The 17,047-nt window shown below is 38.1% G+C and overlaps 1 protein-coding gene across 8 annotated transcripts in view; it reads right to left on the bottom strand.

Moving 5' to 3' along the window:
• NEK7 (NIMA related kinase 7) overlaps positions 1–17,047 on the bottom strand; it is a 127,006-nt gene that overhangs the window by 90,355 nt on the left and 19,604 nt on the right. For 6 of the 8 annotated variants that reach the window (XM_048860436.2, XM_048860440.2, XM_048860431.2 and 3 more), the window contains exon 2: positions 1,911–1,992. The exons of 1 other annotated variant lie outside the window; for it this stretch is intronic. In XM_048860436.2, coding sequence (XP_048716393.1) covers positions 1,911–1,967 — 57 coding nt within the window. In that variant the 5' untranslated portion in view covers positions 1,968–1,992. Of the gene's footprint in view, positions 1–945; positions 1,028–1,910; positions 1,993–17,047 lie in introns of those variants that run through there. One more of the 8 variants, XM_048860437.2, reaches the window with a different exon arrangement.

Here is a 17,047-nt window from a genome sequence, read left to right as displayed (position 1 = left end):
TTGCCAACAACTATGAGGAGAGAAGCATATATAATTATTAAATTTAGGACTGGGGACTCACCCACTGCTGAAAATATCAGTTCACATAGTTTATAGTAAATCAGAATTTGAATTATTGTGTTTTTGAGGGGAATGTGGAAGATACAAGAACTGCCTGTTACCAAAGAAGGCAGACACAATGGGGTTTTCCCAGAGATATAGGAGCTCATCCTCTCATCCCAACTGACAGATCTGATTCTGCCTCCTATTCAGTCAAGGAGGAGGATCCATCATTGGAACAGGAGTCATTATGAGATTTAGAATATACAGAATGCAGTAGTAGTCTGCACTGCCTTAATTAAAAAAATCTTAATTTAAAAAAATAAGTTTGTGCACTTGTTTCACCAAGATAGCTGTAAGGGATATGCATAAATTCAAATTATATCTTAAATTTATAACTGTTTGGTACTCTAGGATCTGACGGATAGGGATACAGAACTACAAGAATGCTTTGTTTTTATTTCAGCCTCAAAGCTGCTCCAATGCAGGCACTGCAACAAGGAAAGTTCTACTAAAATACAACACTGAGTACAGATATGAAGACCTGGCCAAACACAAAAAACAACTGAAGTTTTTGACAATATAAGTAAGAACAACCACATGTTGCCATATCACCTTTATTATTCAGGCTAATGCTTGAAACAAACAAACAAACAAACTTACCAGTTATGGTCCTGGTCCTGCAAAGAATTACCCAATTGCTTAACTTTACTATGAGGATTTCTATTGACTGACATGTAACTCCTCATAGTGCATAAAGCAAAGCACCTTTATAAGTTTTTGCAAGATCAGAGCTTAGAGCGTTGTTTTCCAAAGGTTTTTAAATAATGTTATTAACAGAAGCAACATTTTTAGAAGAATGTTAATAAGCAATATGCCAACTTATCTATTGCCTGGTAATCTTACCTTTGTTTTGAGTCATACCATCAATCCAACCGCAAGGATGGTTATATTTCCCTCACATCCCCTGGTCATAGAACTACTGTAACTGTGAAAAGAAAAGGAGGACTTGTGGCACCTTAGAGACTAACAAATTTATTTGAGCATAAGCTTTCGTGAGTGATGAAGTGAGCTGTAGCTCACGAAAGCTCATGCTCAAATAAATTGGTTAGTCTCTAAGGTGCCACAAGTACTCCTTTTCTTTTTGCAAATACAGACTAACACGGCTCCTACTCTGAAACCTGTAACTGTGAATCTCCCTTGTCCATTTTCAACAAGGGAAGGCACTAACCCACATAGGATCACCAATGGGAAATGTAAGAACAGAAGGTTAAAAGGAGCAATCTGAAATAAATCTGGTAACTCTGCTATAATGTGGAAATATATAGTGTTTAGCAGCTTGATACCTCATAGGAAAACAATTACTTTCATTTTTGCCTCTCACCTCCACTCCAACTTTTCCCAGTTGGTGATGCAGCAGGAGGCAAAAAAGAAAGCAGCTTTTTTCTGTGAACTAGAGGGCAGATGGTCATTGAATTTCAAGATAACTAATGGAGATATTACATTTCTTTAGGGCTTCTTTTTCTCCACGAATGCCTTGAGACAGAAAAATCCAAATTAAACAATCCAATATCCAAAGACACTTGATCTCATAACATTGCATCTGATTTATTAACTACTGATGACTAATTATGTGATTCCCCAAAAGTAACTTGATTAAAATAATCAATTATTACCTTAAATACCATGCTGAACACACTAAATGCAGTAAAAACCTACCCTCTTAGAATGGCATTGTATAATGGAAAAGAAAAAGTATTCAAATACCAACAATAACCTTTTGGAATTTGTTCTGTTTGTTAATTTTAACATGTTCTTCCATTTACTAAATCCATTTATTTCTGTTCTTGAAGACTATTAAAATTAAGTACCTGTGGTTGAAACTGTGGAACAGGAGTCCCTTGCACGCCTTGTGACTGTTCATCCATTGTATCAAACGGGGCTTTTTATGTTCTACAAAAACAATACATGTATATTCATTAAATTGCAATTTAGTTAATGTTTATATTCACTGTACCACTTACTACTGTGCTTCAATTATAATAATGCAATTAAATTATTTTACTGTGCTTCAGTACACAATGAATTCACGGTTAGAAAATTTTTTTAATTTGTATGCTTGACTTTGCAAGCATTAAAACATTTTAGCCCTTTTTCTGAGAGGGGATTCTCTAGTTTTTGTTTTAAAGGACCACACAAAAAAAAAAAAAAAAGAAAAAGAAGAAGAAGAAATTCCATCACCCCAACCGCATAAGGCATCAGCAGAGAGTTTGAATTTCGGACTGTCAGATCCATACCACAAACATCTACGACTTGAACTAAACAAGTGACTTCATTAGACAAAAGCAATAATACCCCATCATTCTCTGTGTGCACCAGCCACTAGAAGTAGACAGGTGGTTGCACAAGTACTTGCTAGACAAAATATCTTGGTTCTGGGACAGGAGTGTGAGAGCGGCTAAAATGGGATAGAGTTAAGACTTCTGGGTGGTATTTGTTGTTTACGTAATATTCACTCATTTCTGAATTTCATGGAAGTCGAGCCATTTTAGAGACACATAGTCAAACATGTACATTCACTATTCTAACAAGCTGTTTGGTTAAGAGGGTGCACCTTAGATCTGCCATATTAGGGGCCTGAACTTTATTCCCAGCTATGCAAACCTCTCATATCCTGTTACCACATCTGTAAAATGCAAAGAAGAATGCTTGCCTGCAACCTAAGACAGGGGTATGAGATCTCGATTAATATGAAGAGTCCAAACAGCGCACAATTGTTAACAATGAAGGATAGGAAGGAGTAGATTTTAAAACTCATTGTGTCCTGGTTCACAGCCAAATGAACTCTTACCAAGGCAAAATGGTATTTCATTAAGGGAATGCACCTGAAGCATCTGTTTTGTCTATATGCCTTGTGGAGCTCTCTCTCTGTCCATATTGTCTGGGTATGATATAGAAGGCTCATTAGCACCTGGGAGTATATACAATGCAGTTGGAACATTCATATAATTAAGAGACAGGAGGTGAACGTGTTCTAATGCACATGAATAGAAAGGGATTTTCAGAAGCTTGTAACTTGGCCAAATCTGGAAGGTTTTTCATAGGAACAGCAAAAGTCACTTCTCTTTCACTTCAGAACCGTTCCTTTCCCAAATTTCAAGTTCCTACTACAAACCACGGAAGCACTAAAGTTGTTTTGTAAAAACCCATCTAGAGAGTGTTTTAAAATTGGGAAATCTACCTGTTTGTCCCCCCACTAACCTCATTCCGGAAAACAACTCTATCGTTTTTGCTCAAACCTTTAAAAAAAAATGCAAAACAAGAGAGAACAAGCATGGAAAATTTCAGTACAAATAGCTTAAGCTAACGCAACAGAAAACAGAGGCTTACAATGGAAAGAGGTAGGCAGTCTTAACCAAAAAGGTATCACTTATAATATACTGCATATATCAGTTTTCTGTAAGATGAGACAGTTGCAGTGAAGTGTTATTTATGTAAGCATACGCCTCGAAGATTTGAAAACACTATACACTTTAATGTTGTAACTTTATCTTTAGACACACAAGCTAATTGTGTGTTTCAAGGTTTTTTTCCCCCCATGAACAAGTTTTACATTGTATGTTGGTCCTTTTATTATCTGGATGTTTTAATAAATTTGACTAGGCCAGAAGAAAGAGCTCTTTGTCTAGAAAGGATAACCTCCAGGCACAGTACAATATAAATAGGAACACAATAATAAATAACTTTAATTAAGTTATTTATCCTTGAATTAAGCTTAATAAATACCAAGAAAATCTTGCTAAGCAAAAACAGTTTTCTTCACCCAACCCACCTACTGACTAAAACAACCTTTGAAACACAGATTATAAGATGTATTGCCTCCAAACTAAAAAATGCATTAAAGAAAACTTGCCAGGAATTTTTTAGACAATTTGAAAAAAAATAGCGTATTAGGATTAATTCCTCACTTACTAGCATAGAGATGGTGCATTTAAAAAAAAAAAAACACACCTCTTTCAATCTCAAATATTACAGAAAAGGTCTAACAAATAGCTAATATTCACAGCTGCGTAATCTTCCTTAAAGGACTGCACATCATGATGATAAGGTTACCAAGAAATTTTTTTAAAAAATTGTCACAATGATAATACAACAGTCGCTTTACAGGATGTAAAAATATCCCAATACACTGCTCTTCTAGAAGTTATATATATATATATATATATTAACCTTGTATATATTAATACATTAAAAATAAACCATAAAGTCAAGCTTGTTCACTAATATATGCATGATAGCATAATATATATAATAATATATGCATTATCCACACCATTTTTTATATATATGTATGCATTAAGCACCAACATTAAGCACAAATATTGTAACAATGATATAACAGAAACTGGCCTACACCATAATCCTATTCATTTATGTTAAGTATACCATAACACCTTGAAGTTGCTGAAGCAAGCATCTGGCATAAGAAGACAGAACAAATGCATCCTGATTTTGACAAGTTCCCTATGTGTTCGGTCTGGTCTACATTACAGACCTATGTCAATATAATTACGTCGCTCGGGAGTGTGAAAAATCCACACGACCTAAACCCCTTGCAGCATATTAAGTGTAGACTTGCCCTTAATACAAGCAAGGGAAGTACCTTCATGGACCAGTACCTGGAATGCTAGAATCCAAAGCAAAGATAAGAACAGAACAACCCAAACAAACAGATGTGTGCGATTTTAGTGATGTGTAAAGAGATGTAGAACTTGTAAAATCATCATATAAATAATATCAGCTGAAATGTGCAACTTTGGGAGCACACCTTCCACACAAGGTGGATGTAACATTGCTGTATGAGATGGTTTATTGGAGTCTGATATCATATAGAACCATTTTCCTGTACTATATTATTATTGGCTTCGAGCAATAAACCAGACACTTGTTATTTGGCCTCTTGACTATATTTCATAACGAACCAAAGTGTGATCAAGAAACTGACTATACAATTTATCAACAAGCTTGAAAATCTGTATCAAGAAGAAACATGCATGAACAAACGTAAAGATCAGGATCCATGTAAAAGTAACCAATAATGGATTATAGTTAGCTAGTTATAATTTTCTCTGTTACCATTTTAAAGGCTTAATTCATGTAGCTTTGACATACAGATGAGGAAGTACTTACCTCAAACATTTTAGTTGGAGGGAATAAAAGACTTCTACAAATTATTATAAAAATCAGATCACAAATGTACAAGTGTAACTTAAAAACATTCTCCCATTTAAAAAAAGTGGGAACTACCAAAAGGTATGTATTTCTCATTAAATGATCATATATTTTCAAAACAATTTCCCTATGTAAAGTTTGGTTTTCCTTCAGATTAATCAGAAAAGTTCTTTATGCCACTCTAAGTACCAGTTTTATACCATAGCTCTCTTCTGGAAATTTTTAAGTTTTCAGTAATCCTTCCTGTCCAGACCATGAACAGAGAGATTAGGTAGGAATACAATTTCCACCTATTAATTCTAAAAGCAGAGGTAAATCCTTTTTAAAATCTCAGGATAGACACTCTTCTTGACGTTCTTTGTATTGAATTTCAGTAACAGTTAGTTAACAAACACTATGGAGGGGGACATTACCTTGAACTAGAGAAGTATAGCTTCCATGTCTGAAAGAAATTACCACTGGGCAGAGGGTTGAGGAATAAAATGGAGAGTACAACTTTAACCTGGTAGCAACATCAGCAATTAAATGAACAGGAGTGAGTGAGTGGATGGATAGATACTATGATAATTGCAGGAAAACAGAAACACTAGGGTTACTGGTAACAGTCAAAGCCTAAAATGCCAAGAGCAGAATTAAAGGTTGGTTTTGGCCCAACTGTAATCATTTATCAGGAATGACACATTCCTGATCTCATCTTCACTCCTTTATTTGAAGAAGTCAGCCAATATCTTACCAACGGTGGTATCAAACCATACTACTGCCCTGTGGCTGTTCCAAACCAAACGGACTGTTGGGACTCAATCTCTTTTCTCTTTATCCTCAGCATTTCTGTGCAACTAGTGCACAGTTTTGGAATGCTGGCTGCACTTAATGCAGAGATTAATGAGATCTGAAGGTAGTTCTAAACAGTACTTTCAGGGGGGTGAAACTAATCCTTAAAACAAGAAGAACCAAACAAAGATGTAGAGTAAAGACGACGCAGGGGGAAAAACAGCTAGAGGAATTGCTCAATCTGTTAATGAGAGTCTTTACTAATCATCTGCAAAATTTCATGATAGCCTTGGCCCCCTGCCAGGAGAAGACACTGAAAAATTATTAAGATTTCTAAAAATATTAGAATGAATATGGTGATAAAACTGGAAAATTGCTGGCAGCTGCTGTTTGTTCCAAAACACTTGGCAGTCAGACCCTGTTATTTAAAAAGCCTGACAAGGCCAATACTGGCAATTCTTTGCAGGATATGCAACATCTTTCATTTGTATTTTGCAGTGGGTTCGACGAGTCACAGTACAGTGGTAGCTTCCATTGAAAAATTAGATTTTTGTATGTTTAATCACTAAAGAACACTGAAATACCCTGATTAAGTCCATCAACGTCTTTAACACCATAGTTGTCTTGCAATCAGACAAATCCCAGAGATAACCCAAGTCGCAGATTGTGTTTTAAAATCTATATTTTCAGTTAGTTCTTTATTTTAACAGTCCTTTAACCACTGTAATAGATCCTGGAATTTCTTTAAAAACGTGGCAGATGGCAATTACAACATCATTTACAAAAACAGAACCTTTAATAACCTGTTATTGGTACTATTCCAATCATTTTCTCTAACAGTGACATCAAAACTTTCCCTCACTTTGCTCTAGCTACCTTTCTGTTTAGTTTTCTTTACCAATTTGGCTTTAGTGACTGGATTTGATTATTATATAAATCAAAGAATAAATTAGGATTTTATTTTCCAGATCTGCTTTAAACAATAGGCACTAAAACTGGGCTGCCCTTTGTTAGCACACCGTTCCTATAGAGCTCATAGCTCAACGTTACAAGGCACATCTCAAAATCTCATTACATTCAGAAAATATCTTTTACAATCACCACTCTTACTACTATAATAGGACTTCAAACAGATAAATGTAGAGGAATATAACCACATAGTTATGCTCTTAAGAATTTTACTGAAGCGCAGGCTCAAAACTCCTGCCTTGATTCATAAACTCTGTTGTTTCCATGGAACAAAGCATTAATACATGGTGGGTACTTATTTGATTAAATACAACTATATTTTGCAGCCAGTTCCACTGACTCTGAAACAAGACTATTTGGAAATGTTGAAGAAACAGAACTACTGCAGTTTTCCTTCTAGGATGCAAAATAATCAAGGATTTTATTTCTGAGTCTGTCATGGATTACCTTTGTGATCTTAGGTAAGTTATTCAACTTCTCCATGCCTGAATTTCCCTGTACTAGGGCCTCAATTTATTTTATAAACCGAAAAACAACCACTGTAGATACTGAAATTCTTTTTACATATACAAAGCTACAATACTTACATACTAAGTGATCTTATGACTCAAAAAATACTTCAGTTCATTCATCTCACTCTTAAAAAATTAAGAGACTAAGAGATGGCGTGCAGAGCAGAAAGGGTTTGTAACACATGGCAACCATACTTCTTTCGAGCTGCTTAGAATACTTCAAACATTTTTTCCAAAATATCTGATCTTATCTCTTTATAAAAGTCATGTTGCAAAAATTGCGAATCAGAATGAAGAGCAGCCATAGAAAGCACAGACTTCAAGGTTGCTTTATACTGAAGCATTGCATGGGAGTGACAAATACAGGTATGTCCTCACTGACGAGTTAGCTCAGGCTCTTACCTGGATGGCGTTTTACCTCTTTCCTAAGTTTGACCATCAAACTTAATATTTGTATGGCTCTGGCTGAACTACAGTAGTTTGATTTTATATTTCCCCCTCTGAGGATAATATTTCCTGAGCTTGTTTTTGTTATAGGTAAAGGCCTCCTTCTATTGCTTTTTATGTCTGTACACCTTACATATTATCTGGATATCTGATCCAGCTCTGGCAGGTTACCATTCTCCACTGTCTTGGTTTCCCTTTGGAAAACAATATTTTTGGCAGAGGTTGAAATGGGATGGTTCTCGGGGGCTCAGTAAGACAGTACTTTCTCCTGGATCTGTATCATGTTCCTGAATCCAAGCTTCAATTTAAAAGAACTTGCCTCTAGCCCTTGTGATTACAAGAAATCATTCAAAATTTGAAACAGATGTGACAGTCATTGTGATGTCTGCAACAACCTGAAACGTATGAGCTGACTCCATCCATCTCAATGTGGCGGTATTTCTGAAACCTAATGATGGTGATGTAAAAGGTCAACGTTGCTAACTACTTTACTTTTACAGAGCATTAAAAATACTGATCATATGATCATATAAACTCTGCAGAACCTACTATTTACAGCATCTCATTTTGGTGCCATTCGTGGGCAGAGTTTGGAGAGTATCACTACTTCTTCTCCCCTACACCTGTCCCTTGATTTCAGGTTACCACACTACAGACCATAGTAGTATGGCATATATTCTACTTAATGTGATAACCTGACATTTACAATATCTAAACACTGTATTTCACTATATTTCACATTCTAGTATGCAAGAAGCCTCTGAGAAAGAATTAAATAGTATGTGAAGAATCCTTATTAATATTACTGACTCAAACCACCATATGAGAATGCTTATAAATCTTCCTGCCCTTTTCAAAGACTTGTCTTTTATGGCACAGCCAAGCAAGGATAGACTAGAAGATAGCATGAAAACAGCATATGTTTGGTATTCATAGCTTTTTAAGGCCAGCAGGGATCATTATGATCATCTGGTCTGACCACCGAGTATACAGGACATGCAGACTAAGAACAGTCACACCAAAACTAAAAATCCAGTATTATGACCGAAATGCAGTAAACCATCAACAAAGACTATCTTGTATGCAAGTAATCAATGTACTTTCCTTTTTTCTGACAGGCTTTGCCTGTGAACAGACAGCTGCTTTCACAGACAGTCTCCTGCACACATCAGTAGCATTCTGTTCGTGTTGTGGTTCAGGGACTAACTCCTTCTCCCTTTAATCACAGAGAGAACATGCTATGTATTATAAAACCCAGAGAGTAGGAACTCAGATTCTATTTTCCTGAAATGTTCTGGGTAACTAACATGTTGTGCAACAATGCAAAATGAACATTAATGTGTATTCTTAAGGCCTCCTCACAAAAAAACCAAACAAGTTTCTTTATTATTTTCAACTATTTTGCCCACATAAATATTAGTACAGTTTTGCAGACTTTGCCATCAATATATTGTTTATATTATTTTTGTTTTGTTTGTTTTTTACCCTCTGTAATATGCAAACACCACAAATCCTGCTTAACCTTATTACAGTCTGGGGGGGGACAAAAAACAAGGAAGATGTGAGGAAGGCCCTTCTGCAACCCTTGTGGAGTACACCACTGACATGCATGATCTTGGGCAAGTCATTTAACCTATCTATAAGGAAGAAACCCACACACCTGTGAAGCACAGTTCTGTTCCATGGTGCCTTTCTCCATGGCAGTACAGTGAGGAAGAGAGTTAGGGGCATGGCAAGGGTAATGAAAACCCATAGGCTTAAATCTCCTCACACAGAAGGTGTCCAGCAACACTCTACCTGCTACTTTACCTGCTGTTACTTAAAATGCGCAGGCTGTAGAAGAGGCAACAAGGCAGCTACTCATCTACTCTGCCCTGGATTTTAAGGAGGTAGGAAGGTGACGATTCATTCCCACAGCCAATTCCCTTCCATTGTTTAGCCAACAACAACTAAGACCAAAAATCATCTTTTCAGTACAGACTACTGTACCATCAGATGTAGTTAATCCACATAGATAATATTTACTCTGAGTATATGTACTATTTGGAGTTACCAGCTGTAAATCAAGGCTGTAGCAAAAGCAATCATGTGCAGACACACCAGGGTGGATAACAGGATAGAGACATGAGTACAGCACAAAACATTGGCATACAAATTGGTCATTAAAACCTCTCTCTACCCTTGGGACTCGTATTCCAGGCTTGTTAAGTGGTTCTAGAATACCTTCCCTCAACCTTAGATGGTTTCACTTACTCAAATGGAACACTACAAAAGTTAAGCACAGATGGCAAAAATTTTAAATGTGACAACAAAGAGAAGAAATCCCTTGTTGTATATTACAAATGATTACTGAATGAATATTGTAGGAAAAAACTCAAGAGTACAGTGTCTCATATGTTCTTATTTTACTATCTGATAAACATTATCTTTTACAAGTGTAAAAAATATACATTTTTAATATTAATTTTCAAATTTTTTCAATAATTCAATAGAAAATACACTGCATAGTGAAGATAATGTAGCAGAAACAATTACAGATACAGAGTATTAGGGGTCAGAAAACCAAACAGATTGAAACATGTCAAAAATTACAGTAATACATGCAGAATTTTCATATTTTATCCCAAATCAGTTTTAGTATTCTGATTTTAATAAGTGAGTTACAGAAACAAACCCAGCTAAAACAACGCTATCAAAATGAAATCAATTGCATAAGTGAATTAAAAAGTAGTTTCGGTTACTGCATCTACCCATGTGGTTTTATCATAACATATGCCCTTTTTTCTAAAAATTATTTTCCCAACTCCATTGCTGTGAGAAAGACCCATACAAACAGTGGAAATTCTCAGACTACAGGGGAATCGAATAAAGATGGGAGAACAAATTTTAGTCTAATTTTTGTAACTAGAATAACTACCTGTTTGTTTCTTCATAAAAATAGTAGGGCTGTCAAGTGATTAAAAAAATTAATCACGATTAATCGCACTGTTAAACAATAATAAAAAAATTAAATAAATGGTATTCTGTTTTCTACATTTTCAAATATATTGATTTCAATTACAACACAGAATACAAAGTGTACAGTGCTCATTTTATATTTATTTTTATTACAACTTAATACAAATACTGCAGTGCAATCTCTTTATAATGAAAGTTGAACTTACAAATGTAGAATTATGTACAAAAAATAACTGCATTCAAAAATAAAACAATGTAAAACTTTAGAACCTACAAGTCCACTCAGTGCTACTTCAGCCAATCGCTCAGACAAACAAGTTTGGTTACAATTTGCAGGAGATAATGCTGCCCACATCTTGTTTACAATGTCATCTGAAAGTGAGAACAGGCTTTCGCACAGCACTGTTGTAGACGGCATCACAAGGTATTTACGTACCAGTTGCGCTAAAGATTCATGTCTCTTCATGCTTCAGCCACCACTCCAGGGGACATGTGTCCACGCTCATGATGGGTTCTGCTCGATAACAATCCAAAGCAGAGTGGACTGAAGCATGTTCATTTTAATCGTCTGAGTCAGATGCCACCAGCAGAAGGCTGATTTTCTTTTTTGGTGGTTCGGGTTCTGTAGTTTCCGCGCTGGAGTGTTGGCTCTCTTAAGACATCTGAAAGCATTCTCTACATCACGTGCCTCTCAGATTTTGGAAGGCACTTCAGATTCTTAAACCTTGGGTCAAGTGCTGTAGCTGTCTTTAGAAATTTCACATTGGTACCTTCTTTGCATTTTCTCAAATCTGCCCTGAAAGTGTTCATAAGACGAACATGTACTGGGTCATTATCCAAGACTGCTATAACATGAAATACATGGCAGAACGTGGGTAAAACAGAACAGGAGACATTGAACTCCTTGGGGGAGAATTGTGTCACAAATGTAATTAGCCCATTATCTTTTTAACAAGCATCATCAACATGGAAGCATGTCCTCTGGAATGGTGGCTGAAGCATGAAGGGGTATATGAATGTTTAGCATATCGGGCACGTAAATACCTTGCAAAGCTGGCTACAAAAGTGCCATGCAAAAAGCCTGTTCTCACTTTCAGGTGACATTGTAAATAAGAAGCAGTCAGCAGTATCTCCCATAAATATAAACAAACTTGCCTGTCTTAGCAATTCGCTGAACAAGAAGTAGGACTGAGTGGACTTGTAGGCTCTAAAGTTTTACACTGTTTTGTTTTTGAGTGCAGTGATGTAACAACAACAAAAATCTACATCTGTAAGTTACACTTTCATGATAAAGAGATTACACTAAAGTACTTGTATGAGGTGAATTGAAAAATAGTATTTCTTTTATTTTTATAGTGAAAATATTTGCAATCAAAATATAAAGTGAGCACTGTACACATTTTATTCTGTGTTGTAACAGAAATCAATATATTTGAAAATGTAGAAAAACATCGAAAAATATTTAATAAATTTTAATTAGTATTCTATCCTTTAGCAGTGCGATTAATCGCGATTTTTTCAATCGCAGTTAATTTTTTTCAGTTAATCAAGAGTTAACTGTGATTAATTGCCAGACCTAAAAACCAGTATTTTTTTTAAAGTAAATTAAAAAGAATGTGATTCTTTTCAATTGATGGCATCCTGTAAAACACCGATATGTATGTTTAAAATGATGATTTATGGAAATTGTATTCCATGAGCATCAATAAAAAACTAGGGAACAGAGTATACTAGTCCTCTGAAGTTCCAGGGGAGAATCTTTCTAGGCCAACAGAACCTAACCAGGAGCTTATGCCTTGGGACCTACCTCTATTGCAGGGGATTGGCCAGGACTAATAAGGGCTATGCACGCAAATTGGTTTGTTTAGCTAGTTTCCCCATCAGCTAAAGAACTATACAACCTACTGACCTTACCTGGCTACTCAGAGTCAAGAGGAAGAATGTTTTTTGTATAATTTCTTTTCTTATAATTGCTGTTTGGTGGATGGGAGGGTTTTCTCTTGGGTTTGCTTTATTCTGTTATAAGACTAAAATACACAACACCCCAGGAAGAGTGCAACACTTTTTTTTTTTTTTTTTTAAGAGAGTACAGTATTGCTTTTGCAGAGAAGGTGGTGAGGGCTGCTTGGCTGTCTTCTCTCACAAAATGCTGCTCTTTTCCCCTCATTTTCTCTACCCCACCTCTATCTGATTTGGAAGGGGATATGCTAAATTACTATTTTAGAGTAATGCTGCATCTCGGTCAGAAAAAATGCCAAGTGCCCAAAAGATGAGTTTTGTACTGATTGTGAGGATACGAAGGAATTGGTCCTTGCTACTGAAAGAGTTCAATCTCATAGCACTCCTCATGTGGTCCAATATTTGTGTCAAAATTATGGTTTTGCTTGGCATACCAAAACAGAAGCATCAATGAGACTTGGCACCTGGGACAATTCAAGTCCTTGACCTTTACAATAGTAAGCTTGTTTTATATAGAGAGAGAGTGTAATACATGACTGATAGAATATTTAATATTGATTTAATATTGATTTATTTAGATTCAAGAATGATAATTAATACTATTCCTGAAATAAGCTTTCAAGCTTTAATTTAAAGGTGAACGGGAGCAAAAAACAAAAAAAAACATGATAAAATAAAAACGTTAATTAGCTACTTTAGTTTATAAACTGCAATGTAATTTATCAAAGGAAAAAAAGTAATACAAGACAAACGTATGCATATATCTTCAACCATCAATATGGTAGTCTTCCTCCCATGCTTTACCATCACAGGATACATTGATTTTATGGAAAATAGGCACTGGATGAAGCGAGGGGGAAGACAGCTAGACCACCAGCAACACAAGCTTCACATGTACCAAAGGTGAGCAATTAAAAATTCTTATACTCTGATCATGCAAAAGGCAAAGAAAAAAAAGTTTCCTTGCCTCTACAGTAGGATCTGCAAAAAATCAAACAAATGAGGGGCCTCTTTCATGTGGTGTTTGGCCCACACTAATTAGGCTATCTCCACTCAACATTTGACTTGGGTCTCTTCTCTTGCAATCATTTCTTGTTATTGTGCAGATAAAATTGCTTGAATTCAGACAAGCTATATGACTCAATGATGCCTGAGAAAAAGGGAAAAGGAACAAATGTTAAGTCTTCTATTTGATCTGTGGTCACTAGTATCCCAGAAGTTTTGGAAGAACGTTGGTTCGCTTCCTACACTTTGGACCAGGTCTTTCCTGGCTGGCAAAGTAATGGGTCCATTGCCGATGAAGAGAGTAAACGCCTCCTGCTAAGGAAAAGAGTGAGAAGGAAGTGTCCCCTCCATCCAGGAAACCATCTGTAGATACTGACTTTTTGGTCAATTATTGGTCCATTCCAGATCTTCCATTCTGAAATAAGATTACTGAGAAATTTGCAGTAAAATAACTCTCAATCTCTAGATTCCTGGGACTTCTTTGATCAGCAACCTAGGTATGGTACAGCAACTGCACTTGTTTTACTGACTGATCTTCCTGATGATCAGAAATCCTAGAAATCTGTTTGCTAAGGAAAAACACAGAATTTGTGTTTTTAAAGAGAATCTTTAGTTTTTACATATTGTGAAAAAATAAAAACATATACAGTAGAACCCCATTTATCCAAGCCTCCATTATCCTGCTCTCTGAATTAACAGAAACACCAGCTGCCCAGGGCTGACAGCATGAGCCCCTGCCACCAGGGTCTGACAGCCCAAACCCAGACTCTGTCAGCCCCAGGAGGCTGGTGGTTTGGTTAGTATGGAGACCCATATAATGGAGACTCAGATCAATGGGCTCTACAGTATATCAATAAAACACTGGGGGAATTCTGTGCCACTGCACATGCGCAGAATTCATATCCCCTGCAGATTTCTTTGCTTCCATGCAAAAAAAAACGACTCTCTGACAGGGAAGCAAAGGGAAACTGCAAGAGCAGTCACACGCTACTCCCTAGTTGTGCAGGTACATTGTTTCAGGCACCCAAAGCAGCCAGCAGAAAGGTAAATCACTGCTGGCCTGGGGACATCCTAGCAAGTGGCTCCTACCCTGAGCCTGGATCAGGAGTGGCTGGGGCTGTGCCAGACCCACCCCCAGAAACCTCCCCCAGCTGCAGGAAGCTCAGCATGCTTTCCTGCTTTTCGCCCCCATTGCTCCTCAGCTCTGGGGAAAGGGTCACTGTAAGGGGAGCCGCTCCCCCATCCGCCCAACCCCGTGCACCCAGACCTCCCATACCCAGACACCCCCACAAGCCTCACCCCGTACACCCAGAACCCCCCTAGCTTTCCATATCTGAATCCCACGCCACTGAACCTTAACCCCTGCATCTGGGTTAACCCCACAGCCCTTTCCTCAGGACCCCCACCCATACACTTGGACCGCCTCCACTGAGCTCCCTGCACTCAAACTCCCACCCAGATGAGCCCTACCCCCCTGCACCACCCTGAGCCCCCACATCCAGACCCCCATGTAACTGACCCCCAAATAGCTGCACCCAGACCCCCACCCCACCAAGCCTCATGCCCCCAGCCCTCCCTGCAGAAACCCCCACACCCAGACCTCTCTGCTGAGCCCTAACCACCTTCACCTGGAAGCCTCTGCAGAAGCCCACTGCCCCCACACCTAGACCCCCTGCCCCTACTGAGCGGCTTGCACCCAGACTGTCCCACACAGAATCCTCTCACCTGGATCCCCCCATACTGAGCCCCTCCACGCTTGGATCCTGCCTGGTTGAGCCTGCCCACCCCACACCTGGTGCGCCTAGCACAAAGGGGCAGGGCCCCAGAGTGTTTATGGGGCAAGCCCAGGCCTTGTGCTGTATCAGGGTCAGGTGCAGCCTCACCACTGACTGTGTCCCAGGCAGGCTGCAGGGTGATTTCCCACCTTCATGCAGCCAGTGGCTGTGCTCCCCATTGCCATACTGGAGCTTCTGCATTTATTTATTCACAAATAAAACTCACAGAATTTTAAAATACTGTGCCCAGAATTTTTATTTTTTTGGCGCAGAATGCCCTCAGGAGCAGTTCAACTTATACCTATATATGTTGTGGCTAAGAAAACTAAAGTGCTATGTTTCAGTTTACTCTCAGAAAAACAGGGGGGCAGGGGATGTTGTTTTAATCAGAAAATTTTGATTCTTTTTATCACAGAAAACTAGGATCCCTGCTGATGATGGATGATCATGATATCATAATGAAATTAACTGCCATTGATCAAAGACTGTTAGATTCTCCTGTGGACATCAGTAGGAGCAGATTCACCCTGAGAGACAAGTGACTGTAAGGAAAGAAGAGGAGATGTCAGACTGCAGTACTGAGCAACTGCTCTTCGGCCTCAAGGGCACTCATATGGGTACGTCAAGGTAACATCTTGTCCCCACTTTGACATGTGTAAATGGTCATTAAATAGGTTAGTGAGAAAACATGGACCATGGCTTTACTCTGCTGACAAAACAAAGTTCTATCTCCAACTGAATGAGTGCTGCATCTGAGCACCCTAACCAGTGTACACTTGAGAATAGCATATGAAGAGAACTGTCTGAGGCTTAGTCTACACTACAGAGTTAGGTCGAGGTAAAGCAATTTACATCAACTGAATTATGTCAGTGTCTACACTACAATGCTGCTTCTGCCAAAGTAAGCGGCCTGTTACTCCCACATAATAACTCCACCTCCACAACAAGCGCAGCACTTATGTTGGTGTAGTTAGGGTGACACACTGTCCATGCAGACACTGTGTGACTTAAGAATGACAGCCAACTGCTACTGTGTCAGTGTCAGGGCTGCCTCCAGCTTAAAGCAGCTGCAGCTGTGAAACCGACAAGAATGTCAATTTCACTGCTGATAAGCTCCCTGCTGTGAAATTGAGCCTGGCACAGGGCTCACAGATGCAACAGAAGGACAGTAGTGTGGACACCAACAGCCAATTGAATTACTGCAGTGGCTGCACGTCGACTTAAACTAAGTTGACCTAAACTTGTAATGTAGACAAGCCCCGAGACTCACTTCAGATGGGAAAAAAATAGATACTAGTAGATTGGGTGAAGCAACCAAAAGAAATGGCAAAGACAGCTGCTCCCTTGATTGAAGGTATTTATTCTCCACTTACTGAGCTC

Source organism: Caretta caretta, chromosome 8 (assembly GCF_965140235.1).
Source record: "Caretta caretta isolate rCarCar2 chromosome 8, rCarCar1.hap1, whole genome shotgun sequence".
Lineage (NCBI taxonomy): Eukaryota > Metazoa > Chordata > Testudines > Cheloniidae > Caretta > Caretta caretta.
This window is presented reverse-complemented; position numbering and strand designations above follow the sequence as displayed.